The sequence below is a fragment of the Chelonoidis abingdonii genome, chromosome 11, assembly GCF_003597395.2.
Source record: "Chelonoidis abingdonii isolate Lonesome George chromosome 11, CheloAbing_2.0, whole genome shotgun sequence".
Lineage (NCBI taxonomy): Eukaryota > Metazoa > Chordata > Testudines > Testudinidae > Chelonoidis > Chelonoidis abingdonii.
Genome location: NC_133779.1, coordinates 51693910 through 51721734, shown reverse-complemented (window position 1 = coordinate 51721734; position 27825 = coordinate 51693910). Strand labels below are relative to the sequence as shown.

The following is a 27825-nucleotide window of genomic DNA, read 5'->3' as shown; positions in this document are numbered from 1 at the left end:
AGACTCTGGGAGCTGCCTGGCCAGAAATGACAAGGACTCTGTTTTGAGAGAGAGCTGAGAGTTTACCCCAATGTTTTGCCCACGGCTAAGAGCAAGCAAGAAAGCATGCACTCAATCCAGGAGAGCATCTGCTGCTATCTGTGGCACAAAACCTGTTAGCTCCAAAGCCTGCCTTTAACAGCAGAGGGCAGAGTTGTCTTCAGAGTCTTGGAAACAGGACCTTTCGTTTAACACTTTCTTTAATTGCCAAGTAACTGATTTAGTTTCAGCTCTTTCAAGCCTTGCAGCATAATTGTTCATGGCAGAGACTTGTTCTGTTTCCGGGTTTCTTTGTTTATGGATTTATAAAGCCGCTATTTTGATCTGAATGCCAACAGCAGGCTTGAGATTCTTTTGTGCAGGTCTGTCGTGATCTGCAACCAACCTTATGGTAAAACTTAAATCCCTTTGGATCAAATCCGAGTCCTTGTTCACCAGTACGTTTAGGTGGAGCTCCCAGGCAGATCCAACCCAAACCAATCCCTTAGAAAAATCAAATGGCTTTTGTGGTATGGAACAGAGCAGAGACAGCAGAACCCAAGCAGCCAGTGGGACAGTGTCTGGAGCCACGTTTGAGTTCTGGAAAGTCTTCAGATGCGCTTGAACCTTCTGCATTGTCTATGCAAACGATATGGTTTGAAGCCAGCTGAGCAGCAGTGAAACTTAACTAGGGATTTCCAAGCATGGTTCAAATCCTGCGGCAGACTGGTCTTAAGGCTGCTTAACTGGCTCTCTGCTGCGGTGTGCATTGAAATCCCCAGTGCTCTGCAGTGCAGCGAGCCTGTTAAAGCACTGGAGAAGGGATTTCACCAGAGTTCTCTCTTTCCTTCCCACCCTCCCCCCCCGCCCCACACTCCCAGGTTGGCTGACAGATTTCCTCCCTTCAGAGTGTAAATTGCAAGTGCGGGGGGCCAAGGTATCTCCTGTCTGGCCTCAGAGAACAAACAGATTTCCAAATCTGAAGCCCTTCCAGGGCCAGCTCCAGGTTTTTTGCCACCCTAAGCAATGTATGTGTTTTAAAAAAATAAATAAATAAAGCCGCAATCAGCTCTGCTGCTGCTGCTTCAGTCTTCGACGGCAATTCGGTGGCTGGTCCTTCACTCCGAGAGGGACCTGCCGCCGAAGACCCGGACATGCCGCCCCTTCCGTTGGCCGCCCCAAGAACCTGCTTGGTGGGCTGGTGCCTGGAGCTGGCCCTGAGCCCTTCTGCCCCCTCATCACCCGACCTGGCCCGTAGGAGTCCTTAGGAAGTTGTGGCTCTGTGAGGAAGGAATTAATGGGTTGGGGTCAGTGCCTTATCAAAATCAAAATGACCACTGATCTTTGGTTGCCTGGCTTGAGGCATCCTTGCTCAGCACCTCTGAAAAAAGTGAGGGGCACCTGCCGCTGACTGCAGTTCTGGGCGCTCAGCATTCTGGAAATTCAGCCAGCGGTGTCTCCTGTTGGGCACCTGAAGTCAGCGGGCCTTCCTGGAAAGGATGCTTGGCATCTCCTTCCTGCAGACTGTTCAGTAGGGGCAGCTCCTGGGGCTCTCGGAGCCCCGCAATAGGCAGTGAGGCTCTGCACAGGCCCAGGGACCAACTTGTGTGGCTCACATTTCAGGAGTAGGGTGTTGGGGGTCCTACCAGGCTCTCCCGCTGAGTCCCCATTACGCTCATGTCCTTACTCCAGCACTCTCAGGGTTAACTACCTAGCGTCACCACTTCTGAGCACACTGATGTCTTAGTGAGCCCATAACTCCTGGGAGTGCCACAACGCTCTGTGAACGGTCCTCTGTCTGATCTAAGGCTGGGGTAGGGGGCGTTAGTGTCCCATAAAACACCCCCCGCCCCCCACTCCTCTGCTAGAAGCTAGAATAACCCAGGTTCTGCTCACAGGAGAAATCCAAGCGCCTCGAGGTGGAACTGGACGAGGAGAGGAACACGGTGGAACTGTTGACTGACCGGATTAACCGCAGCAGAGACCAGGTAGGGGAGTGTGTGGCAAAGGGAAGGATTTGAAAACCTCACCATAGCCCAGTGTCATCCAATGGGTTAATGGAGACCTGGTGTAGAGAGGAGGCGGGGGCAGGCAAAGAGTCCCTGCAATGGGGGAGAGACTGAGGGACCCTGGTACGGGGGCAGGAGGGGGCCAAAAATGGAGTTTAGGGGGAATGGAGGGATTCAGGGTGCCCCTGGGATATACAGTAAGCTTGGCTGACAGAAGCTATGAAGCGTGGGCCCCGTTAGTCTAAGCGCCCTGCGTTGTAAGCTCTCTGAAGCAGGGACCCATCTCTTCGTTCTGTATCCAGACAGCTCCTAGCACAGTGGGGTCCTGAGCCATGCCTGGGGCTCCTCGCTGCTGCTGCGATATGAACAATGACCAAATAACCCCTCCCTTTGCAGATGTGCCTCAGTTTCCCCAGAGGTGGGAACTTACCCAGACTCCCTGGTGCTCCAGTAACTAGACAGTGCCCTATGACTCTGCTCCTCATTTATAACCTTTCCAAGCTAGCGTCTGACACCGCACAGAGCCTGCCGGGTGCAGAATGCAGCCCATACCCTTGCTGATGCTAATGTAACTGCTTCCTGGAAGCTCTCTGCTGTTGACAGACTTGCCAGTGGAGCAGGGGCTTAGCTATCTGGCTCTTGGTTCTTTCCCCCCATCTATTTCCCTGCATCGTGTCAGAGTGTGGCTGAGGTTGATGCTCTGTAGCTTCAGTTGCCTCAGCAAAGGACAGTAAAGCAGAACTTCCCTCACTACAACGGACACGTACAAGTGCGCTCTCCATGCCCTATAGGTGCCATTATTTTAGCAGTGCAGTCCCGTTCAGACCCCCTCATCTAGTGGCTAGGACACCCATGCATCAGGAGTCCTGGATCCTTTTTCCTAGCTCGGTGGCTGAATCCACTGTGCAATCTTGAATGAATCCCTTCCCCTGCCCTTTTTCCTCGGCTTCTCCATCTGCAGAACTGGTGGGGGGTAGAGGGAGAATCTGTATATATTCATGTCTAAGCTAAGTTTCATCCTCTCAAGCAACCTCTGACTAGGAGCTACTGCCTCTTGGTTGTTCCTAGAAATATTTGCTCGGCGCCAGCTTTTTCTTCTTTTCTTTTTTCTGCTTTCCCTGCCCCCTCCCCTCCTTGCCAAATGCAGCAGCAACAACTTAGGGCAAATATTCCCCATTCTTGTGGTGCTTCCCTGCTTCACAGACGTGCTACTAGAACTGACTGTTGGATGTTGGCAGAGCTCCTACAGACCAGGTCTCTATTGCTTTCCATCTGGCAATCTTAGCATCTCTTAACAGTGCTCTGGAAACCTGTTCATAGCTTGAATCCCTGTAGTAACAAAATCCTCTAATGTGTGCGTAAAACATAAGAAACGGCGGAGCCTCTTGAAAATAAAGAGCTCATTAGAAGCTCTAGCTGCCATCCGATGCTGCTCTTCTGCATTTTGCAAACTGCTCTGCCGCTGGCTTAAGTCCCCTTACCATTATCCTGCTTGACTTGTGGGTTCCTGCTGTACCTCGTTTCTCTGGTGGCCTTCTGATCACTCCCATCTCTACCTATGTTTCTGTTTTTCTGGATCCAAATGGCAGACCTCTATTGACGCTGCAAGTGCGTTTTGAATTGCATGGTGATTATTTTAATAGGCAGAGGAAGAACAGGTTGCATACAGGTGGAATGGTTTTCTTGGCGCTTAAATTCTCCTAACAGAATTGTCTATGGCTTATTAACTCTTATTAGAGCCAGACCTGTAAGTGCTGTGAAGGGTACATATTTTTGAATTGGAGTCTATATTTTGTCTGCTCCCAAGTTGCTGACGCATGCGATCTGAAAGCCAGCTGTCAGCCCCAAGTCATTTATTCTGTCATGCTAAGCCAGCAGTGGTCTATGGAGAAGTTGCAAAAAGTTTTGGGGACTGCTTGCTGTAGAGAGAGGCTCAGTGCTTCTTACAGCCCTGGTGTACTTTCCAAGTAGCCACAGTTATTCAGACTCTACATAGCTGTTACTGAATGGTCTCAATTCTCTATCATGTGCAGTTTAAGTCAAGACTGGACGTCCCTTTCTCAACGATCTGCTCTAGCTTGGTGCAGAAATGATTGGGTGAAGTTCTCTGGCTGGCGTTCATGTACGACATCAGACTAGATCCTAATGGTCTCTACTGGCCTTCCCATTTACTAATCTGGGTGCTTACTGCCTTCAAAGTCCGAGCTCTGCATTTTCAGACTGGGAAAGGGAGGCACAGAAATGAGTGGCGATACCGGATTGTAAGATTTTGGGGGCAGGGACTCTTTTTTCTTTCTTTGTACAGTGCCTAGTGCCACAGGGGGCATGGCTACATCCATCAGTAGGTGCAGGGGTGATGATGTATAAGCCCAAGGTGCCAGAAATGCCCTGCTAATGCCCTGCAGATCGTTGGTGTCTTAAGAAAATTTATACGTGCGCAACAGCAGTAAGAGTCTAACTTCTCCTGCCAGGTCTTTTGGGTGTGTCTACATTAGCGTTGCCAATCGTCCAGGATTGGCCGGGAGTCTCCTGGAATAGGCTCCAATCTCCCGGTGACTATTAAAGGCGAGCTGGGAGATTTTGATAGGCTGAAGTCCAGTCAACAGCGCAGCAGGGCTAAGGCAGGATCCCTACCTGCCCTGGCACCGTGCAGTTCCCAGAAATGACCAGCACATCCCTTTGGCTTCTAGGCTCAGGGGCGGCTAGGGGGACTCTGTGTGCTGCCCCCGCCCTGAGTGCCGACTCCACAGCTCCCATTGGCGCTGCAGAGCCGTGCCTGCAGGCAGGGGCAATGTGCAGAGCTGCCTGGCCATCCCCCAGCCTAGAAGCCAAATATACCAATTGCTTCCAAGAGCTATCCGAGGTAAATGCTGCCCAGCTGAAGCCTGCACCCTGAACCCTCTCCTGCACCCCAACCCCCTGCCCGAACCTTGAGCTGCGCCCAAACTCTCTCCCAAAGCCTGTACCCCCTTCTGCACCCCAACCCCCTGCCCCAGGCTCAGTCCAGAGCCCTTCCCACACTCCGAACCTCTTGGCCCCAGCCCAGTGAAAGTGAGTGAGGGAAATGGGATGCAAGGGCAGGGCAAAGGTGTTTGGGTTTGTGCAATTAGATAGTTGGCAACCTTAGTCTACACTGCAGCTGGGACAGACTCATGCTACCGGGGCACGGCCACTGCACTCAAAACAGCAGTGCGGCATTGGCAGAGGGAGTCAGAACCTCCCCGGTGCAGTGTAGAACATCCCCACCATGGGCTCTGCTCATGGCAGCTAAAACGCCCGTCGGTTCTGCACCCAACCCTGCCTGGCAAAAGGAAGGGTGTGGTTGGCAGGGGGCTGGCAGCATGTCTAGCACCTAACCTTGGCAAACGTTAAGAAAATAAAGATCTATCTGGCTGCTGAGTAAACAATGATCTAATCTCGCTGGGGATGAAACGAGCTGCTGCCTCTTCAATGTCTCATAGGCAATTAACCAGCATCAGGGACTCTGCCAAGCCATGATCTCAAACTGGGCTGCACCCTGCTGTACATGCATCCCTTCCAGGTCCCCGAGTATTCATGGTGTCTCTAACTTGCTGAACCCAGCTGCAGCAGCGGAGGAGCATCATGCACTGCCGTGTGCTCGCACCAGCCGCGGGCAACGGACGGCAGCTGAGAACGGCTTCCCCTTTTAGTGCTGCTTTGTTCCGTGCCGGTCGCCAGTGCGGGCCTGCAGCCCACCAAAGATTTATCCCCCTGTTGACGGCCCTGGAGTGCTCAGTGTCGCAACAGGCAGCAGTATGAGCTGGATTTGCCGTACGTTGCCTCTGAGTTCTCAGCATGTTTCAGTTGAGGACCTAGCACATAGCAGTGGCTTAAGCAGGGTGGGGTTTGTGGATGGGGGATTGGTGGCTTCCATGTTGCGGCTAGTGGCTGATTTAGAGCCACCGGGAGAAGTAAGATAGCCAAGCCTTCTAGTATCGGTTTGTAAAATAGGGATTCTCCTGTCCTGCCTACTCAGACTGAACTCTGCGGGGGGGACTTCGTGCAGCACCTAGCACAGAGGGGCCCTGATCCTGCCAGAGGCCCCCTGGAATCTCTTAGGACAATGGCTTTCAGCTCCCACTGAACCCACATTAATGTAATGGAACCACAGTGCCCGTTGCTTGTCACGTTTTTATGGGCCAGCCGCTTCAGACTGCCACTGGTGCGACTCCACTGATTGTGAGGGACTTGGGCTGAACTGAGGATTAGGCCCTGGCAACTTTGATTTCCCCCAAAATGCTAATTGTGCCTAGCTTCTGTTCTCTTGAAATGCAGTGCTGCCTCTAATCCTTATAGACCCCCGCAGGAAAGGCAGGCGACAGATGGGGAAACTGAGACACACCATGGGGAAGGGACTCGGGACGTGTGTAATAGCCAAGATTAGAACTTGAGAATTCCTGACCCGCCACAGTCCTCTGACTGGCCGTATCCATGAATGGCCTCAGGAATCTTAGCCATCTGCCAGAGAGGGAACTGCCACTGGCTGCGAGAAGACACACTGGTCTGACCAGAAATAACCCCTAACCAAAACCAACCTTCCTTCCTCCAGATTGACCAGCTGCGTGCGGAGCTGCTGCAGGAGCGCTCCAGCCGGCAGGACCTGGAGTGTGACAAGATCTCCCTGGAGAGGCAGGTAAGGCTGTGACCGGATGTGGGATTTGGACACCTCTTTCAATGCTGGCAGCTGGTGCTGCTTGGGGTATGCTGCTGCACGGCTCTGCCTCTCCTGGAGCTAACCCTGCTGGCTGCTTGGGTAGGTGATGGCTGCTCTTGTGGCTTCTTGCGAATGCAGAGATGTCAAGGGGTTGCAAGTCTGCCCCCTCCCCCACGTGACAATGCTAGAAAATGCATTTAAGCCAGCGTGATCTTGTGACTCGGTTGATCATCTTGCTCTGATCCTGCTTGTTTGTATTTATCAACAAATATCCCCTCACCCCTTCTGTGCTATTGCGAAGTCTCCCATGCCACCCCATCACAATTCTTAAAGCTGTCATCTCTCATTAGCACCCTCAAAACCTGCCTCTGCAGTAACCCCTCCCAACGGGCTCCTGTCTGGGGCTGGCTAGACTGGCCAGGACTCCTGCTCGTTCTGTTGTTTCATCCATGTTGCGTCCGTTTCATCCACCTGGGAAGCAGCGACTCTGAAAAAGATTTGGAAGTCATGGTGGATAAGCAGCTGAATGTGAGCTCTCGGTGTGATGCTGTCACCAAAGTGTTAATGTGATCCTGGGATGCATAAACAGGGGAATATCAGGTAGGGAGGTTATTTTACCTCTGTAATGGGCACTAGTGCAACTCCTGCTGGAATCCCGTGTCCAGTTCTGACACCCGCAGTTCCAGGAGGATGCTGATAAATTGGAGAGGGGTCAGAGAAGAGCCACACGCACACTTAAAGGATTAGAAAACCTGCCCGAGAGTGATAGACTCAAAGAGCACAAACTAGGTAACTTAACGAAGAGGTTAAGAGGTGGCTAGATTAGTCTAAAACCCCACATGGGGAACAAATATTTAATAACTGGCTCTTCAGTCTAGCAGAGAAAGGTCGAACACCCTCTAATGGCTAGAAGTAGAAGCTAGACCATTTCAGTCTGGAAATAAGGTGTAAATATTTTTAACAGGTGGGTAATTAACCATTGGAACAATTTACCAAGGCTCATGGTGGATTCTCCATCGCTGACTTTTTAAATCAAGACTGGATGTTTTTGTAAAAGCTCTGCTCTGGGGATTATCTCTGGCCTGTGTCATACAGGAGGTCAGACTAAGTAATTGCATTTGGTCCCTTCTGCCCTTGCAACCTATGACCTGTTGTGTCCTGCTCGATATCTCTGTCTCAAGCTCTCTGGGGAAAGGAAGGTCTGTCTGTCTGTCTCCCTCGTCTGCCCAATGTCTAACACGAAGGGGAACAGGATCAGGGGCCATTACCATAATAGAAACAATAAATATATGCTGTGTTCCCAGCCCACCTATGCAAAGAAGAGAGTATCCCTGTCATCCCTTCCCCTTCCCTCATCTGCATCCCAAAATATGACTCTATGCTCTCTGTGACAGATGCGACACAGCTCCTGCTCCAGTGGGCCCTGTTTGGTGTTTCTGGGGGCTGCTGGAATATGAACAGCAAAATGCTGCGAATGGCTGAAGTGTTTAACCTCCTCTCCAAGCAGGGACAGAGTCAGAGATCCTCGGGACTTCTTCTGGCAGCATCATTGTGCTTCCTGCCAGCGGCTCTGCGATCCCTCCAGCGGCATTCCAAAGGCGGCTAGGATAATAAGGGGTGTCTCTTCTTCTAATCCTCACTCTTAATTTTCAGTTTATTGCACACACCCAGCTTGGGCGGGGGGGGGGCCCAGGCGTGTTGCACCTTTTGTAGGGAGCTCTCAATGGACACGATTTTCTAATCCCCGGGAACTCCCATAAACCTCTCCCTGCCTGCAGGGGAGTGAGGCTAGCAGCGTGCCCTGGGAGACTGAGAACCTGGGGCTCGGCCTGATTCTTAAAGTAGAAGAGGAATTTATAGGCGAAATGCAGGGGCTGTCAGCGAAAGGAGAGTGTGGAGTCCTAGATAGCAAGCCAAGGGACAGATCTCTGAGACAGCCAAAGAACTAAACTATCTGCCTGCCCAGCCTAGGAGACTCACTCCCAGCTGCAGCGTAACGCAGTGCCCCAAACGGCCTTCAGTGAAAGCAAACTCTATAGCAATCCATGGAGGTATTGTACCAGCAAGCGCCACGTGGGACTGCTGGAGAGCAGCTGTGACACTCTCTGTCCTGCCCTTACCTCTGAAAATACCCCTCCGCTGTGCTCTGTCCAGCGCTGTGACCCTCCCAAGGCCCCTGCCTGCCCCTTGGCTGTGAGCCAGGGCATCTCACTAGTGCGGCCTGTACCCAGAGCACCCTGCAACAGGGCTCAAGTGTTAAGCAGTCGGGGTTTGTTCTTTACCTGGTTGCAAGGGTGCAGTGAGTTCATGTTGCAGGTTATTGTGCAGTCAACACTCCCAGGTCTCCTGGCTCCTTTGTAGATATGGAGATGGGGCCTTTATGGGCAGGCTGATGCCCTTTGCCTCCCCAGGAGAAGGGGGACCCAGAGCTATTGGGGTCCAAGAGGCAGCTCTCTCCTGCCATCTCAGAATGCTGACCTAACTGCCAAGAGCCGTTCCTGAAGGCAGGGAGAGGGAGGGCCTGGAGGAGGGAGGCTTTGTCACCTGCTGTCCACAAGAAACTCTTAGGGTTTGAGTTCAGAGACTGAGACCCGGCTCAGCACAGCCCTGGAGTGGAGGCTCAGGTGCCGGTGGCTTTGTGTCTCTTGGGGTATGGCTACATTAGAAATTTCAAAGCGCTGCCCCGGCAGCACTGCGGGAGCGCTGCCGCGGCAGCGCTTTGAAGTGTGAGTGTAGTCAGAGCCGCAGCGCTGGGAGAGAGCTCTCCCAGCGCTGCTTGTAAACCACATCCCTTATGGGTGTAGCGTGCAGCCCCGCTCCCAGCGCTGCCGCCCTGATTACACTGACACTTTACAGTGCTGCATCTTGCAGCGCTCAGGGGGGTGTTTTTTCACACCCCTGAGCGCGAAAGTTGCAGCGCTGTAAAGTGCCAGTGAAGCCAAGCCCTTGGATACTGGGGCTACCGGAGCTAAAGCTGAACCCAGACAGCTCTAATCTGCACCTTGGCTGCAAGGGGGCCCCAAGTAGCAACATGGACTAGCTGGAGGGCAGAGTTCTCTGCCCTCGCCCCTTCCTTCCTTAGACACGCTCCTGGGCGAGGGGGGAAGTGGCACAGAGCATCTCCACCAGTCTTCTGCCAGGGCAATCGGCAGAAACACAGCCCTGAGGCCTGTCATCAGCTGTCACCCATGTGGTGCTCTGCTCTGTCTAGTGTTGAGAACAGTTGGCTGCATGTGTGTGTTCCATCTGTGTGCTGCTCCGGCTCTGCACAGCTCGCTGGCACAGCAGACCCCGAGAGAATCCCCCAGTGACCACAGACGAAAGCACCCGGCCAGGTTTATTGTCAAACGAAGCACAATAATAGTTTCTCACGGGCTCTGCGGGACATGCTACGAATATGTGCCCTCTGACAATGGACCAGCTCACTCCGTGGTGGGACTCTCAACTGCCCCCCTACGCTGGACAGAGACACCACCCCAGGGATGCATTCTTATAACCGGTACAAACAAGTTACACGTCACTCCCGACGTATTGAGGTGCAACCCCTCTACATAGCAAGGTGCCGCCTATTACCTTGTATATGTTGATTCAAGCAAAACAACTCTATCCATCATATTATGCTTTTGCCCCTGTCTTTAGGATGAGTCAGCCTGTTCCTTGTTATCAGTGTGGAATGTGCATGTATCAGAGTGTTCTGGTACCATCTCAGCATATGTTTATATCTCTAGTGTCCAGTACCTTTTAGGTATGTCTCTTTTTGCAGCATCAGCCGTTTCCTTGCCAGCTTCTGTGAGCAGGGCCTGCCTTTGGCTCACAGCTTAACTTTGCTTTATGTCAGCAAAGTCTTGACCATTACTTTAGTTCTGGCCTTAGGCCTCAAACTGGGCCTCTAATATAAGGGTTTATGTTTCAGGGCTTCATCTTACTACAAGGCCCACATCTTCAGGCTCTATCTGCAGATCTGAACTGACTCATTATTCAAATCCATTCGGAGCCAGCACTCATTGACCCACACAGAAGACAAACTGGCCGTTTTAAAACCAGTCTGTAATGACTTGAAATTGCTCCTGATGCCTCCTAGACAGCTTTCCCTGGCATGGTTCTGTGGTGCTCCTTAATTTGGAGATGGACTCTTAATTCCCAAGTTTAAAAAAAATGTGGTGTTTAAATTACAGCCCAGGCTGCTGTGAACGTGCAGCAGCTGCTTGCCCGGACTTGTTACCGAATACTCTGTTACGCAAGTGTGTGCTGGCGTAAAAAAGCAAATCCTTCAAGCTGTTCTTGTTCTCTGCATGTAATTAACAAGAACAAAACAACACGTGGCTTGAGCTGCTGACTTAAGGTGGTGCAAAAAGTCATGAAGTTCCCTGCAGTGCACCAATCTCATTCTTCAAAAGCTTCCAGCCTTTTTTCTCCCTTCTGGACGTTGCCAGTTACCAAGGCGTGTTTAATACTGACATCCTCTCTGTCTCTGCTGTCACTTCCTGTGGAACAGGGTAGAGGATCTGTGATGGCTCTTAGGGAAGGAGGTGAAGCTGGCAAATTTAGCTCTTCGGGCTGAGGAAGCTATTAAATACACTGGTCATTAATATCTGAGTTGTGCATTGGATTGTGTCCCCGCCAGGAGATCCTTGGCTAAACCTGTATCCGTACAGGACTATGGGCCTGTAAACTCCATTCTGTGGGGGACGTGTGCGGGTTTTTCCTGCTGATCGTGGTGGAGCATTGGGAGGCATGGCCTAAATGGAGATGTCAGCTATTCCCTGGCCCGTGACCCCAGCCAGCATGTTCTGACAGCATTGGGTTCGCAGAGCGGGAGAACTGTCTTCACCTGCTTTTTAGTGCTTGGATTCCACACAGTTTTAAACTACGTTCTGTTGGCAACATTTTTAATGCAGGAAAAATAATGTGCCATTATATAACCCAACTAATGAATATTCCTATTTGTGAAAAGTTTCAGAGGGGTAGCAGTGTTAGTCTGGATCTGTAAAAGCAGCAAAGAGTCTTATTTGTGAAAGGGATTTCACTTGACTCCCTGCCAGGGTTTACATAACACTCTGTTCCTCCTCTGTTTGTTTATAAGGCCAACTTTCTCACTCAGGTGCTGGCTATTGGTTTCTTGGGTGACTAATCAGGTGCAATTTCTCCCACCAGAACAAAGACTTGAAAAGCCGACTGGCTAGCTCGGAAGGCTTGCAAAAACCAAGCGCCAGTTTGACTCAGCTGGAGTCAAGGATCCAGGAACTGCAAGATAAGCTGCAGGCAGAAGAGAGGTAAAAGATATAGACTTGGCCTCGTTCTGGCAGAAGATCACAAAGCACGCAATGCTAAGCCCTTGTCTAAACACAGGTTGTACCACTCTAACAGTATAGAGAGCTACACCCCTTCCCTTCCCTTCCCACCCCCTAGAGTGGATGCAGTTCTACCAGTATAGTTATTTCTCTGTGGAAAGGAGACTAAGCTATACTGGTATAACTGTGTCCACACTAGGGATTGCACCAGTGTAACCATATCAGTAGAAATTCACACCTGAACTGACAACCAACCCTGGTTTACACTAGAAAGTTTTACCACTATAAGTGCACAGAGATGGAGGGAATCACCACCCCCAGTTTATAGATCAGGAAACTGAGGCACACAGCAGGCATGTGACTCCTCCCATGTCCGTGTCAGAGCTGATAATGGAGTGTAGAAATGGTTACCCCAACCCCATGCGCTAACCAGAAAGCTCAAGGGTCTTGGCACAGGACTGCGGTTTCAGGGAGTGCATGGGTTCTAGCTCCATCTGTGCCTTCATCTTGCTTTGCAGCCTCAGGAAGGGGTTTAGTTCAGTAGTACTGGTGCTTGTCCATGGACCTTCACATCTAGAATCCTCTCCATCCTACATCCCATTTCTCCCCCCCACACCCCTTTTCAAAACGGGCCTCGGCCTGATCTGCCTCCCAGGCACGTTCCGAGGCTTAATTTCATGATAACAGCTTTCAGGAGAGGTCAGATGTTGTGTAAGTGTCAACAACATTCTCACGCGAAGTGGCATGAGAAGGTGCGCTTAACCCTTTAACTGGCACATGCGAGTTCAGTAGTTGTCTGGAACTGACTCCCAATCGGTGGGGGTGTGGAGGAAGGTGTCTGCCATATGGAATCAGAAGCCTTTCTCCCAGCTGGCAGGAGAGGGCCAGTACCTCACTTCTCTGTGCTTCTGGCTGGGTTTGAACTACCCTGGTGGCATGAGGCACAATGAACAGCTATGCGGATAGCCCCTGCTACTGGGGTTTCAGCAGCAAGGGCAGCCATGAAAAGAAAACCATCTATGCGATGGGTTGCACTCCGTTAACACCAATTTTTAAACTGATTTTTAGCTAAACCACTTCAAACCCCCATGTGGATGCCTTGGTTTCAGTTTAAGAGTGTTTCCCAATGTTTGTTTTATTTAAAATGTAAATACATTGAAATCTGAGTGTCCTTTTGGTACCGATTGAACAGAATTTGGTTTAAAATAACCCCCGAAATGCACCTTTCGCATGTAGACCAGTCGCTAAAGACTGCCTCTAGGGGGGTCCCCATCTCAGACTAGAGTTTTAAAAACAGACGTTCCTAACTGGTGTAACTCACATGGCTGAATTGGCTCCTTGTTCACTGTCTAGTTTTATGGGGGTGGAAAAATGCATCATCTGGAGATTGTGGCACTGATTGTTGCTGTATAAAAGGGGGCTGAGAGACTCCTCCAGCTCAGGCTGGCATTGTCAGAGCCGCCACCCTCGGACGATGACCCGGGTGCACAATAGGCTTGACGGTAGCCCAGTTGCAAGTGCTCAGCCTTGCATAATAACCTTGTTGGCAGCGTCTGGGGGAAGCGTGCCCAGTGCTCTCTGCCTTGGGGTTGTCCCTGTGTTGTCAATAAATGGGGTGTCTGTTTCCAGGCCTGTCAACCTGGCATCTTGCCCCAGAACTAAATGTTTGTGCACCATTGTTTTTCTTGAGCCGAATCTAATTGCAGGTAGCTTGTCCCAGGCCTGTATGAGCACCAGATATGCTACCCTCAAAGGGCAGAGGGAAGCAGTGTCCTAGTGGTTAGGGTGCTGCACTGGGACTTGGGGGTTCTAGGTTCAAATTCCAGCTCTGTCTCTGACTGCTTGTGTGAGCTGGGGCTAGGTGCTTCATCTCTCTGGGTCTCAGTTTCTCTATTCAGACTATGAGCTCTCTAGGGCATGGGCTGTCTGTGCAACGCCCAGTGCCACAGGGGACCCTAGTCACAATAAGGGCATCTGGGAGCCACCATAAGGTAAACAGTCAGAGATCCCATGTGTGTCTGGACAGAGTTCAGCAGCTGCTCTGCTCAATGTGATTTCAGAGAGAAGAACATCCTGGTGTCCTCAAACCGCAAACTGGAAAGGAAAGTGAAGGAGCTGACGATCCAGATCGATGATGAAAGACAGCATGTGAATGACCAGAAGGACCAGGTGTGTAGATGACATTCTGCTGTCTCTCCCCACACACACACACCCGACCCCACCAGACAACCCACACACTCTTGGAGCTACCCTGGGGCATCGCTCTCATCCTTCCATTTTTTTTTTCCAATTTTTGTCATCCAATTTTTATTCGTTTAAATGGCTTCCACAGCCTCTGGCACCTGCTCGGCAGACAAATGGGGAAACTTCAGCCAAGTTGTCTCTGTGCAGCTGGAGGGCTCAGCGTGTGCGTATATATGCATGTTTGCACGTGCACTTTCTGACAGTGATTTGGCTCCAGTTCGGGGCTGACCTCTCCTACTAGCCAATTCAATCTGGGTGCCAATGGAAATCATGGGCCAGACCCATGGATCTGTTCTCGGCTCATCTCCCGTACGTCTCCTCTCTGCTCCTTCATGCAGCACATTTCTCCTTTTGATGCAAGAGCAATTCCCATTCCAGCTGCAGCCACCCCATTCTCTCTGCCTTATCGACCTCCCCACCCCACATCCTGATTACAGCCAAATATTTCTGTGTCTCTGCCTCTTGTGTCCTTTTAGGGTGTGGTGAGGGCAGGGTTTGTGGGGGGAAGACCCCATGCAGAATAGCCTTGTAGAAGCATTTTGAGAATCCACCAACCCCATCTCACAGGCCACCACTCACCTTCAGCTTCCTGGTCTCTGTTGCTGCTCCATCTTGCCTAATTACGGCTGCTCTGCCATCATACCTCCCAAGCCTGCCCTTCATTTTCGGTTTTCTGCTCCCATTTTCCTACTTGAGCTGCCCTCTCGGTGTTGGGGGCAGATCCTTTGGGCTCTACTGACCATGCATGAGGGAACAAGAACAGCCCTCTCGCTGCCTGACTAAACTGAGCCACTAGCCAAGATCTGCCTGCTGACAGCATGTCCCAGAGCCAGAGGCCTCCACACATAATACACTGTCAGGACAGTAGTGTGCATCTTCTCTGCCAGACTCCTGATGGAGAAAGTCCTAATCGCGCCTGGCTTCCTAAAGCTGTGGCTGACAGATGTGGCACGATGGAGTGTGGATGGATCTGTCCATAGTGCGGAGGGAGCCTGCCTATGTACAACAGCTTAGAAGTCTGCACAAATTCTGATCGGTATCTGAGCATCTTTATTTCCCCCCTTCCCCTCCCCCACCTTACTCCTGTCCATGGACCTGACCCCATGCTCTAACAAAAACCCTTCCCTCCTGTCCTGGTTGCTTCTTAACCCTCTAGGAGTCTCTCTTCCCTGCAGAGCTTGCCTGGGCACTTAGCCAGGTGTTGCCCCTCGTCCCCCTCCCACCCTTGGGTCCCCCTCCCACAAAACCCTCTCACCCAAGTTTGGTGCTTTAGAATCACAGAAGATCAGGGTTGGAAAAGACCTCAGGAGGTATCTAGTCCAACTCCCTGCTCAAAGCAGGACCAACCCCCAACTAAATCATCCCAGCCAGGGCTTTGTCAAGCCTGACCTTAAAAACCTCTGAGGATGGAGATTCCACCATCTCCCTAGGTAACCCCTTCCAGTGCTTCACAACCCTCCTAGGGAAATAGTGTTTCCTAATATCCAACCTAGACCTCCCCCGCTGCAACTTGAGACCATTGCTCCTTGTCCTGTCATCTGCTACCACTGAGAACAGCCAAGCTCCATCCTCTTTGGAACCCCCCTTCAGGTAGTTGAAGGCTGCTTTCAAATCCCCCCTCATTCTTCTCTTCTGCAGACTAAATAACCCCAGTTCCCTCAGCGTCTCCTCGTAAGTCATGTGCCCCAACCTCCTGATCATTTTTGTTGCCCTCCACTGGACTCTCCAATTTGTCCACATCCTTTCTATAGTGGGGGGGCCCAAAGCTGAGTGCAGTACTCCAGATGTGGCCTTTCCAGTGCTGAATAGAGGGGGAATAATCACTTCCCTCAATCTGCTGACAGTGTTACTAATGTAGCCCAATATGCCGTTAGCCTTCTTCGCAACAAGGGCACATTGTTGATTCATATCCATCTTCTCATCCACTGTAATCCCCAGGTCCTTTTCTGTAGCAGTGCCTGGGATTCTTCCTTCCTAAGTACAGGACTCTGCACTTGTCCTTGTTGAACCTCATCAGATTTCCTTTAGCCCAATCCTCCAATTTGTCTAGTTCCCTCTGGACCCTGTCCCTACCCTCCAGCATATCTATCTCTCCTCTCAGTTTAGTGTCATCTGCGAACCTGCTGAGGGTGCAATTAATCCCATCATCCAGATCATTAATAAAGATGTTGAACGAAACCGGTCCCAAGACCAACCCCTGGGGCACTCCGTTTGAAACTTGCTGCCAACTAGACATCAAGCTGTTGATCACTACCCGCTGAGCCTGATGATCTAGCCAGCTTTCTATCCACCTTATAGTTCATTCAGCCAATCCATACTTGCTGACAAGAATACTATGGGAGACCGTATCAAAAGCTTTGCTAAAGTCAAAATATATCCTGTCCTCCCCTTTCTCCATACCCACAGAGCCAGTTATCTCATCATAGAAGGCAATCAGGTTGGTTAGGCATGACTTGCTCTTGATGAATCAGTGTTGACTGTTCCTGATCACCTTTCTCGCCTCTGAGTGCTTCAAAATGGATTCCTTGAGGACCTGCTCCATGATTTTTCAAGGGACTAAGGTGATGCTGACTCATCTATAGTTCCCTGGATCCTCTTCCTTCCCTTTTTTTTTTAAAGATGGGCACTATATCTGCCTTTTTCCAATCGTCTGGGACCTCCCCTGATCTCCACACGTTTTCAGAGATAATGGCCAATGGCTCTGCAATCACATCAGCAAACTCCCCTCTGCATCATTGCATCCAGCCCCATGGACTTGTGCTCATCCAGCTTTTCTAAATAGTCCTTAACCTGTTCTTTCACCACTGAGGGCTGCTCACCTCCTCCTCATACCGTTGCCCAGTGCAGCAGTCTGGGAGCTGATCTTGTCTGTGAAGACCGAGGCAAAAAAAGCATTGAAAACTTCAGCCTTTTCCACATCATCTGTCACTAGGTTGCCTCCCCCATTCAGTAAGGGGCCCACACTTTCCCTGAACCCTTCTTGTTGTTAACATACCTGTAGAAACCCTTCTTGTTACCCTTCACATCCCTTGCTAGCTGCAACTCTAATTGTGGTTTGGCCTTCCTGATTACACCCCTGCTTGCTCGAGCAATGTTTTATACTCCTGCCTAGTCATCTGTCCAAGTTTCCACTTATTGTAAGCCTCCTTTTTGTGTTTAAACTCACTGAAGATTTCTCTGTTAAGCCAAGCTGGTTGCCTGCCATATTTGCTTTTCTTTCTGCACATCGAGATGGTTTGTTCCTGCGCCCTCAATAAGGCTTCTCTAAAATATAGCCAGCTCTCCTGGACTCCTTTCCCCCTCAGATTAGTCTTCCAGGGGATCCTGCCCATCAGTTCCCTGAGGGAGTCAAAGTCTGCTTTTCTGAAGTCCAGGGTCTGTATTCTGCTGCTCTCCTTTCTTCCTTTTGTCAGGATCCTGAACTCGACCATCTTATGGGCACTGCTGCCCAGATTGCCACCCACTCCTACTTCCCCTACCAATTCTTCCCTGTTTGTGAGCAGCAGGTAAAGATGAGCACGGCCCCTAGTTGGTTCCTTCAGCATCTGCACCACGAAGTTGTCCCCATCACGCTCTAAAAGCTTCCTGGATTGTCTGTGCACTGCTCTATTGCTGTCCCAGCAGATGTCAGGGTGATCATGCTTGCCTGGGTGAGGGTTTGGGTTCCACTTCGAAATGAGGATGCAGGCTGTACGCCTGATAGTGTTGACAGTCCTCCAGTGCCTTCCCACAATTCCCACCCTCTCAGGATGCCCAGAAGGCCAGACAAGTTCTCCCATAATTCACTGAGAAAGGATCCTAGAGCGGCTCCGCTCACTGCAGCGCTAAGAACCGTGGGACAAGCCCCCGCGAAGCCTAGTGTCTTTATCCCACTCCCAGCCTCCAGAGAGCACTGAGCATGGCTGGTTCCCATCTCACCCCAGCCTCCTTCAGCATCAGGACACTGCTGTGACTGTGAATGGCCCTTGCTGTGAGCAGAGGACCCGAGTGTCCCTGGGGAGGAGGAGAGGGGTAGAGGTGGGGGTGAGGTCCCTCCACCACCACCTGGATGTCCGGGTTTCAGTTGCATCCTCCCAGCACCACAAGCCAACGTGCCCCTCCCCTTACGCCCCCGTTGCTCTGCCCCACGCAGCTGAGCCTACGCGTCAAGGCGCTTAAGCGCCAGATGGACGAGGCCGAGGAGGAGATCGAGCGCCTGGAAAGCGCCAGGAAGAAAGCGCAGCGGGAGCTGGAGGAGCAGCACGAACTCAACGAGCAGCTGCAGAATCGCGTTAAGGCCCTGGAGAAGGAGGCCTGGTAGGCAGTGGGCGGGGTGGGTGGTGCAAAATCCCCTCCTGCGTCCTAGAGGTCCCCCAGAGCCAGAGGTAAAGGGCTCCTGGAGCAATACACGTCCCGCTTTAGCCCTGTTCCATACCAGTCTCCTTGTGCAGCAGGCTGAAGCCCGAGCTCCTCTCCCAGCAGAAATATGATAGTAGCAAACTCCCCCCTTGAGGATTAGTTGCAGGCTGCCTGTCCCCTGCCCCCCTCCAGCCCTGTAGCTGAGCCTAGTTCTGCGCTGGGCGCGCCGAGGAGAGCAGAAATCTGGTCTAAGCGACCTTCCCGAAGCAGAGCAGCAGTGTGCCCATAATCTAAGCCATGCTCCAGTGCCCTAGCTAGGGTCATTCACGTTGAGCCTGCAGCCAAGGGAAGTCCTTAGCGCACTGGGCGGGGATAATGAAGCGATCCTGCCCCAGGGCCTCTGAGTCCAGTGAAAGCTGGGCGCTGACCTGCCCCAAGCTCCTTGGAAGTCTCAGCCCAGCAGGCTTGTAACGGTTCCTGTCCGGAGTTTCATTGATCTTTTCTTCTCATTGCTGCCCTCTCACGCAGTGTGTGGGATGCAGGGTGTCTGATCAGGGCTGTGGGCAGATGGGAGCCCCTGGTTTAGAGCAAGGATCTCCCCGCTGCCCTGGGCCCTGGTGGGAATCAGTCAGCAGGGGCCAGAGTGCAGGGCCGGGTAAGCGTAGCTGCTCTGCTGTGCGGGTATGAACTGGCTCATCCTCTCCCCGACCCAGGCGCAAGGCCACCCGCTTGGCCGCAGAGGCCTCCTTGGAAGATGACCGCTTGAGCTCGGATGAGGAGTTTGACAGCGCTTATGGCCCGTCCTCCATCGCCTCACTGCTGACGGAGGGGAACCTGCAGACCAGCTCGTGCTAGCAGCTGCCTGCACGGGTCATTAACTGGCTCCTGGAGTGCACCCTCTTTCCCGTGGTCAGAACTGCTTTGGTTTCTTTGAGAGGCCGGCACAGGGCATCATTCCACGGGGGAGCATCCCTGATCTACTGATGTTCCAGTCCCTTTAGGAGGAAAAACAACATCCTAGAGGCCAGCAATCCTTGGATTGGCGTCGGCTGACACATGCGTCCGTTCTAAAAAGCAGCTAACTGGAGAGGAGCCGGCAGCAGAAGAACTGAGAACAATGTTTAAGCAGGAAGGTTTTCTGCTTAAATTGGGAGGGAGGATAGGGGAGGAATTGGGTGTTAAGCTCCCCAGAAAATTCTATTTAATCTGTTTTTCTCTGTGATTCTCAGGGCATTTCTTAAATTCCAGATGTTTCATATCTTAACCAAATGTTTGTGTGTATATGGGCGGGTGGAAACAGATGTGCAATAAGGCAGGATGATGGTCTGTGGTTCATAAACAAGAGGTGAACCTGTCTGTTTGTCCACAGCGGGAGTTGGCTTTTCTCCGCCAGAAGGGGAAGCATCGTAGGTTAGTCACCAACCAGAATCTAGGAGACGGCCTGGCTGTGTGTCTGCTCTGAGAGACTTTTTACTGTCTATAGACGCCCACGTGGAGTCCTGGGTCTAAAATCCAGCGGCTGCTTTTTCCAGGACGTTTGCAGCTGTTTCTTCATGCCGCGTTAAAGAGAAATTCCTGGCCAGCCCATCAATCTGTGTGGCCTACGTGCTGCTCTGCCCTTCTCTCTGTTCTTTGTGAGCATGTTGCTGCGCTGAAAGACGGTTCTACCTTTGTAACGGCAGAGGATGGAGAGCGGGAGCATCAGCCTAGCGAAACTCTACAGGGCTAGTGCGCTTGGGCAAGGGACTCTGCTGCCACTTTTTTGGTCCTTTCCGTTGACCCTGCTCTGGAGGAGGCCAAGGATTGGGGTGTAGGACAGGAAAAGTTTGAGACTGACCAGGATCCCAGGGGTTCATGGCCAGTGTGAGAGGAACTGGGGGGTCTCGGTCCAGTCCCCAGGAGCCAGTGACATTACACTAATCCCCTGTGCAGCTGGCCCATGGAGGAAGAAGTAACACCGGTTTTGGAATAGCAGAGACTTTTATCTGACACGATATCACTTTGTTGTTGAGACAGATGAGCATGAGAGCTTGCCCCCACCTCTGTCTGATCCGAGCGATCAATCGTGAAATGAGGCATGAGCCCGGGGGTCCATCCAGGGCCGGGTTGCCTGGCCGTCCTGCTGTCCACACTGTGCTGTCCTGCTGTCCTGCATAGAGGGACATCCAGCCTCCAGGGCTGTCTCCACTACAGAGTTAACAGGAAACACCTGGGATCTGCCTGCTGGGGGCCCCTCCTATCTTGCACCTCTCCAGCAATTTCTCGCTTCTGTTTTTTTGGCAATAGATCAGCCAGGGAAATGCAAACCCCTGCGTTTGGAAGCACATGTGCTGTGGATGTTGATGGAAAAGCAAGGGCTGTACTGGCCTTGATGGGACGAGCAGCCACATTCTCTCACCTGAGCTCCGTGTCCCCAAACGCTGCTCCCACTTCACTCACCGAGTTGCAGTCATGGTCAGTGGAGTGTGACCTGGGCTGTAATGCATCAGAGCTGTTCAGAGGGGAAAGAACAATACTGAGCTAGTCCTGCTTGAGACCTGCATATCCTTGAAACGGGAACCTGCCTGTCAGTTCCCACTGAGCCTCATTTTGTAGCTGAATTTGCACCTGTTTATAAAGTGCTGCTTTATAGATTGGGAATATATGGGGCAGGGAGGGATCCACTCAGTGTGTGACCTCCCCGCCTGCATCTGTTGTGGGTTAAGCTGCTAACACCTCAGTCTCCCTCTGTTACTTTTTTAAACTTCACCAGCTCAGAGGTTTCAGAGCAACCTGCAGGTCAGGCCTTGACCGTCGTGCCTTAATGGGGAATGTCCAGTGCAGGAAACTTAGTCCAGTCAATTTCTGCTCGGAAGGGAACTGGGGGTAGAACCTTTTAAACATGTCTCCGTTTTAAAGTAACATACCTGGTTTAACACGCACCTGCCCCCCTCCCAAGGTGGCGAGACACAGAAGCAGGGGTGGGGAGGCGACAAACACAACCTGGTGCTCGGTCAGAGCTCAAGAGCTAACAAAAATCCCCAATGCCCAAATGTAGCCATTGCCTTGTCTGGCATGATTTCAGCTTCCACTAGTGTTCACACCCTTCTGCTTCCAACAGGGGCCCTATCTCTGGACCCTGCTTTGCTTGGCGTGCTGCCCTAGAGCAGTTCTCCATAGCCACGCAGAGGAGGTGACGCTTTGGATGTTTGTTTTTTATTCTTACGCTCAGTTCGAATGTCTGCAGCTGCGGGCCAGGCAGTTAGCAAAACGCCATGGGAACAGCAAGTCCTCTGAGTTCTCATCTGCTCCATGGCAGCGTGCTGGTCACACAGCACAGAGAGCAACTCCCAGACTCTTGCTGGGACCATTTAGGTAGCAGCCCCCAATTGGGAACTCCCCAAGCGGCTGCTCTAGTTATAAAAGGTCTTTGGCTCTAGCGTTTCCAGGCCAAGCCCCCAAAATAACGTAGATAAATTCTGCAGGATGCATCTTGGGTCATCGACAAGCCAGCGCTGTCATCTTCTCCTGGGACACTGGTTCAGGGACACCTTGACAATCTCTTGACATACCTCAACCAGCTCCAGCTCTGCACCATAAGGCTTTCGGGAGGAATTTGCTCAGGGAGCCAAGGTGTTTTTTTGTTTGTTTTTTCTTGTTTCAAGGCTGCTGCCACTGAGGAAGAGTGGGCGGCGACTTAAGAATCAGGGCTACATCGTCAGCTGGTGTGAAGGAGAGTAACTACATTGCCGTGGATGGAAGACTGCGAATCTGCCCCAGCTTTCAAACAGCTGATCTTGGTGGGGTGTGTGTATGTGTGTGTCTCTCTGTGGGTTTTAATTGGGACTTTTCACACTAGGCACTTAATTATTGAAACAAAGATGCCTTGTTAAAACACCCACAGATGGGGGGGGAGGAATCTCCCCCCCCACCCCCACCCCAAACACACACCCAAAAAAGCCCTGGATGGGTGTGGGTGTGACTGTAGCTGAATGACAGCCTGAACCTGTAGTGCTCTGTGACTGTAGGAATGTGCCCACTGCAAAGGCTTTGCTGGAGCGACGGTTTCACTAACCGGGTTGCAGTCTGCCTCTTTTGAGGGCTGTCTTGTTTCACTCTCAGTCTGAAGGGCCCGTGTGAGTTTCGTTGCAGGCAGCCTCTGCCTTCTGCGCCTGGCTTTGCTTCTCCTCCAAACCCGCCTGATCTGGAGGAGCTGCAGGGAGGGAACTAGCCAAGAGCATTTCTCGAGAGCTGGCCAGCCTCCGGATCCCAGGGAGGTCTCCCGACATGGCAGACGCCTCATCGGGGCTCTGTTGATGGGTGCAGAGACCCACCCCCTGCATTGTTACAGGCAAGCTGCTCTATGAAGCAGCAGCTTCAAAAGGGAGGCTGTAGGGGTGGAATGAGGAGATGGAATTTAAGGTTCCCTTCCCTTACCAGCCGTCAAAGTAACAGGACATGGGACTCCCCAGAAACAGCCACTGATGAGCTGTGTGGCTCATGGAGCAAGAAGAAGGTCCTCCCAGCAGAGATGTGAGGTGGTTTGTTTTTTTAAGATCTAATGTGCCTCCTTCAGGAGCCTGATGGGAGCCAGCCCTGCTTCAGAGCCGCTAAGGGACTCACGGACGTTCATTACAGACCTAGCGGTGGGAGTGGGCATGGCTGGTTGGAGTGATGCTGGGCTGGGACCAGCTCAGGGCTGGAATTTCCCCTCTCTCTCTGCTGTAAATGGAGAACAACCGCCCTGAAGTCAGTGACGCTTCTCCCAGGGCTGCACTAGGGTAACGGGGCCCACTGATGTTCTGCAGCAGCGAGAGCAAAGGAGCTGCAGAATTGTATGGTCCAATTGTCACCCCGCAACATACGTGGGGATCCTGCAGCAGCTGGGGCACCATCTCTTCTAGCTGGGCCTTACCTTCCCGCTGGCTCTGTGGCTCTATACACCAAGAGGATATTACGCTGCCAGGCTGTACAATGGAGACGTAGGCTACCTGCACGTCCCCCAAGAAACACGCAGGGATCAGCCTGGCTTATGGTGGTCTCCACAGGCCGTTCTGCAGGGGCTGGGCCAGAGAGAGTGAGAGGGAAGGGGAATCCTTGCTGAGATCTCCTACGGGGATAACTTGCTTTTTTATTTTTTTTAAAATAAAACCCAAAGTAATAGGAATTTGAGACCATGGAGGGGAGGATTGATTCAAGTCTAATGCTAATCGCGTTCACTGCAGAGTGGCTTTCATGTCCCTATGGGGTCTGATGGCTTGTATGGCAGTATACGAGAGAGATGATCTGATTTATTCTGTAACTTTGTTTTTCTCTTACATATGCCCTTCAACTTGTATTTTAAAATTAAAAGTTTATACGCGCTGAAGCTAATCTCATTGCAGTTTTTCCCTGTGGCGCATATTTATTTTTGTTTGTGTTTGTACTAACCGCCCCTGTCATGGACTCAGGGCGCTACACGTGGTACAAACACGGAACAAAAAGTACAATCCCTTCCCCAAAGAGCTGACAGTCTTAAGTATCAAATGAGACAACAGGTGGAGATGGACAAATGAGGGTGCACAAGGACAGAAATACCTTGCAGCGTCAACATTAAAACAATTATAACATCCTAACAGAAGACATTTTCAAAAGTTCTCTCCTGTAAAACTGACAATCTCAAACCACTGCTGGCAAAAACCGGGATTCTGCAAACAGGTGTGTTGCAGATATGTTGCCAGGACCGGGGCCTCTGGGGCATGCCTAGATGGAACAGATGCTTTGAGGCGGCCTCTGTGTGTTCTTTCACTGTTGGGGACGTGCTTCCAGAACGGCAGAGCTCTGGGCCCATCTAAAAGATGTCCACTGGGTGCTGTAGGAGTGCACCCTTATGGCACGCACTGCCTGGTCCATGTGGCTCGGCTTCTGCCACTGATCCTCAGAGCGAAAGGTGGCAGTAGCATACGGTTCACCCTGCGTATCTGGATCTCAGATTGAGAAATGGCAGTGCGCTTCCAACCGGAGAGAGGTGAAATTTGTTATTTGCCCAGTGCTATTTGTCCAGCACCAGTTGGGAGGCTGTCTGCTTGTGTACCACTGAGCTCTCCTGTGCCAGGACGAGGTATTTATTAGCACACATTATCATTGAGGGTTGCTAAGTGCTAATTAACTGAGCTGATCTGAATGGCAGGTGTTCACCGTGATGTAGTGGTGAGCTCAAGTCCAACTTGTACAGGCCAGTTTATCTCTGGTATAACTGTGCTCGCTTTAAGGGACTTACAGCAGGGATGTGTCACTTACAGAGCTGAACTGGGCTCATAAGTGGGGACACAAACATATCTGAACTGTGAAGAGGTAATGAACAAATTCCCTGCAGTTACATTCCATCAGTAACAAAACATCCACCCTGAAAATAACAGTTCTCTGCCCCTCTCCTTTCACTGGAGAAGGGTCTGTTTGCACTGGGATAGCACCTAGGAGCCCTGGCACGGACCAGCACCCAGTTGCGCTGGGTACTGTACTACTGCAGGAAAAGACCCTCCCAGTCCCAGGAGCTTCCACTCTCACTGTGTTCTGCACAATCTAACGATTCGCATTTCACAGCCGGGGATGCTGATGCAAGGCTGGTCTGCAGTGCAATGGTTCGTTCCGTCTCCTCCACTCCAGAGAGAGCAACCATCTTGCAAAACAGCTCTGGAGACAGGCGGAGTGACCGGCTTAGCAGCTGCTGAGGCAGTGGGATCTGGTTGCAGCGGGAATTATCACTGCATTACTAGTTTGAGCACCTGCAGCACCGGAGCTTCAACCTCCTACCCCTCACGAGCCAGCTAGCCAGAGGATTCAGGGGGCCCGAGGTCTTTGGTGGCAGGTCCTGGGGCGGAAGGACTTCCCACCATGGGTCTTCAGGGCACTTCGGTGGTGGGTCCCAGAGTGGAAGGACTCCCCCACTGCTGAATTGCCACCGAAGACCTGGAGCAGAAGAAGCTCCAGGGCCCCCAGAGCAAGTGAAGGACCCCGCTCCAGGGGCCCCGAAAAACTCATGGGGGCCCCTGTGGGACCTGGGGTAAATTGCCCCACTTTTCCCCCCCTCTGGGGAGCCCTGCCAGCTAGCTTAAGTTTAAAGTACCGCTTGAGATTTTTGTGGGGAGCTCAGAGTTGGACTAGGGGCACTATTCAAGCTGTATCTTGAGCAAATGCAGAAGGAGAAGCAAAGCATTTCTCTTCAGTTTATTACAGTAGCATGTAGGAACCCCAGTCAGGGCCCTGTGACAATGCACCGACAAAGACTTTCAATAAGCTAAACGTGGGGTTAGTGCTGCCAAATTCAGGAACATCCTTCCTGGATTATGCAAATCTTGAACTCTTGTGTTTTAAAGAACTTCAGTTTTACCAAATCACGCAGATCTTGGACATATTAAAACTTAAATCAAATTCTTTGGGGGAGAGTCTGAGATCAAGCAACACATTACAGCTGTGAGGGACCCAACTACAGCGATGAGGGTCTGATAAGAACTCCCATAGGAGAATCTCTAACTCTCAGTCTTGTGCTTTCACCCTATGCCTGTCCATCCTCTGGCTAGCAAAGGAAGCTGCCTGCAACTAGAAAATGGACTTCGCATGAAGACTAGTGGATCGGGGAAGAAAATGCCAAGTGTTTAATTCTTATACCCTACCTCCATTAAGGAGCGAGTTAACCCTCCAGCCACAATGAAAAAGATGTGGAAAATGGGTAAGGAAGGTTGTGTTTGATCAACGAGCATTATTCCGAAGGGTGATGTGCGTTACCTGAGATAATTGCCCATGTTTCTTGGGAGCAAATACTCCCGTCCGTTTCACTGTGCAGAAATGTCCATCTCCTCCCCACCCTGCCCCTGCTTTTTGAAAAAATCACCTGCTCATAGAATATCAGAGTTGGAAGGGAACTCAGGAGATCATCTAGTCCAACCCCCTGCTCAAACAGGACCAATCCCCAGGCAGATTTTTCCCCCAGTTCCCTAAATGGCCCCTCAGGGATTGAACTCACAACCCTTGGTTCAGCAGGTGTGGTAGACCTGGGCCACTGGCTGAACAGTTTTCTGTTCCCTGAGTGACCAGAGCAGGGGCTGCATCAGGCTAATGAGAAAACCTGACTCCAATTAACCTGCTAAGAGTCAGGTGAGGCCATTAAGTTAATGTGACCACCTGACTCTAAGGCCCCTCTGATACTATAAAAGGGCTCACTCCAATCAGGCAGAGGAGAACCGGGGAGCCAGAGCAGCAGAAGTGTGGCTGAAGGGCTGGTTAATGAAGACACCCTCAAGTCCTTGGTAAGGGTGAAGAAGGGAGACACAGGAGAGCTGTGGGGAAGTGGCCCAGGGAAATGTAGCAACTCTGGCAGTGAAAGGTCGGCTGCCAACAGCTGCTACCATTAGGCTCCCTGGGCCGGAACCCAGAGTAGAGGACGGGCCCAGGTTCCCCTCAACCCACCACTACAGGAACATCTCCTGGGAGGGGAAGTCAGGCCCCTGTCAGGACAGGAGGCTATGAGGCCGTAAGAGCAAACGAGACAGTGGGAGTTCTCTCACCAACCTCCTTGCTGGCGTACGATGAAAAGGGCTCAGTAGACGGTATCCCTGGCCCTAGAGAGAGAAGGGCTATGTGGCGGGGGTCGCAATGAGCCACTGAGGCTAGCACGAAGCGCCCGGAAGCGCAGGACCCCCAGGGGCAAAGTCAGCGCTCTGCCACACAGGCCAATGCTCAAACCACTGAGCTATCCTTCCCCCCAAATTCATGAGAAAAGAATTGTTGAATCCTATAGGCAGTGGGACAGCAATGGGGGGCAAGGCAAAGGTCGATGTTCTGAGGGAAATTGCAGCTGTTTCTTCATTACCTCATTGCTGCTACTGACGTTTTCATTAATTGCAGAACAAACCCCATTTACTTGTTCGCAGGCGCGAGTGCTTTGTTTTCTTTTTTCCATTGCCAGTGGTCTGTTCTTGCAGCCAGCAGTTAAGGTATAGCACAGCCTATCTCTGAATGTTTGAACTCTGTGCTGGGTGGAGATGATGCAGAAAATAAAGTGAATGGTCAATTTGTAAGCGCCCTGGTGTGATAATTGGACTTATGAATTTACCTTAATTGTAAGATCAATTGGGAAAAGTATATGAAAGTTTATAAGATGTTATAATAACCTCTAACAACAGAGGTCGATGGAAAAGAGGTCAAGGTGTTTTGTACCTGTTTATAAAACTTACTATGAAAGCGAATTAGTGCAGGTGAAAAAACCAACCACGCTGTTGTAATTCAAGAAGTA

The 27825-nt window shown here is 51.4% G+C and overlaps 1 protein-coding gene across 1 annotated transcript in view; it reads left to right on the top strand.

The window, feature by feature from the left end:
- Positions 1-23912, top strand: part of CGN (cingulin) — a 45799-nt gene extending 21887 nt beyond the window's left edge. The window contains exons 16-21 of the mRNA XM_032767973.2: positions 1917-2006; positions 6598-6681; positions 11857-11975; positions 14054-14162; positions 18370-18533; positions 19289-23912. Coding sequence (XP_032623864.1) covers positions 1917-2006; positions 6598-6681; positions 11857-11975; positions 14054-14162; positions 18370-18533; positions 19289-19430 — 708 coding nt within the window. The 3' untranslated portion in view covers positions 19431-23912. The remainder of the gene's footprint in view (positions 1-1916; positions 2007-6597; positions 6682-11856; positions 11976-14053; positions 14163-18369; positions 18534-19288) is intronic.
- Positions 23913-27825: the final 3913 nt, after the last annotated feature.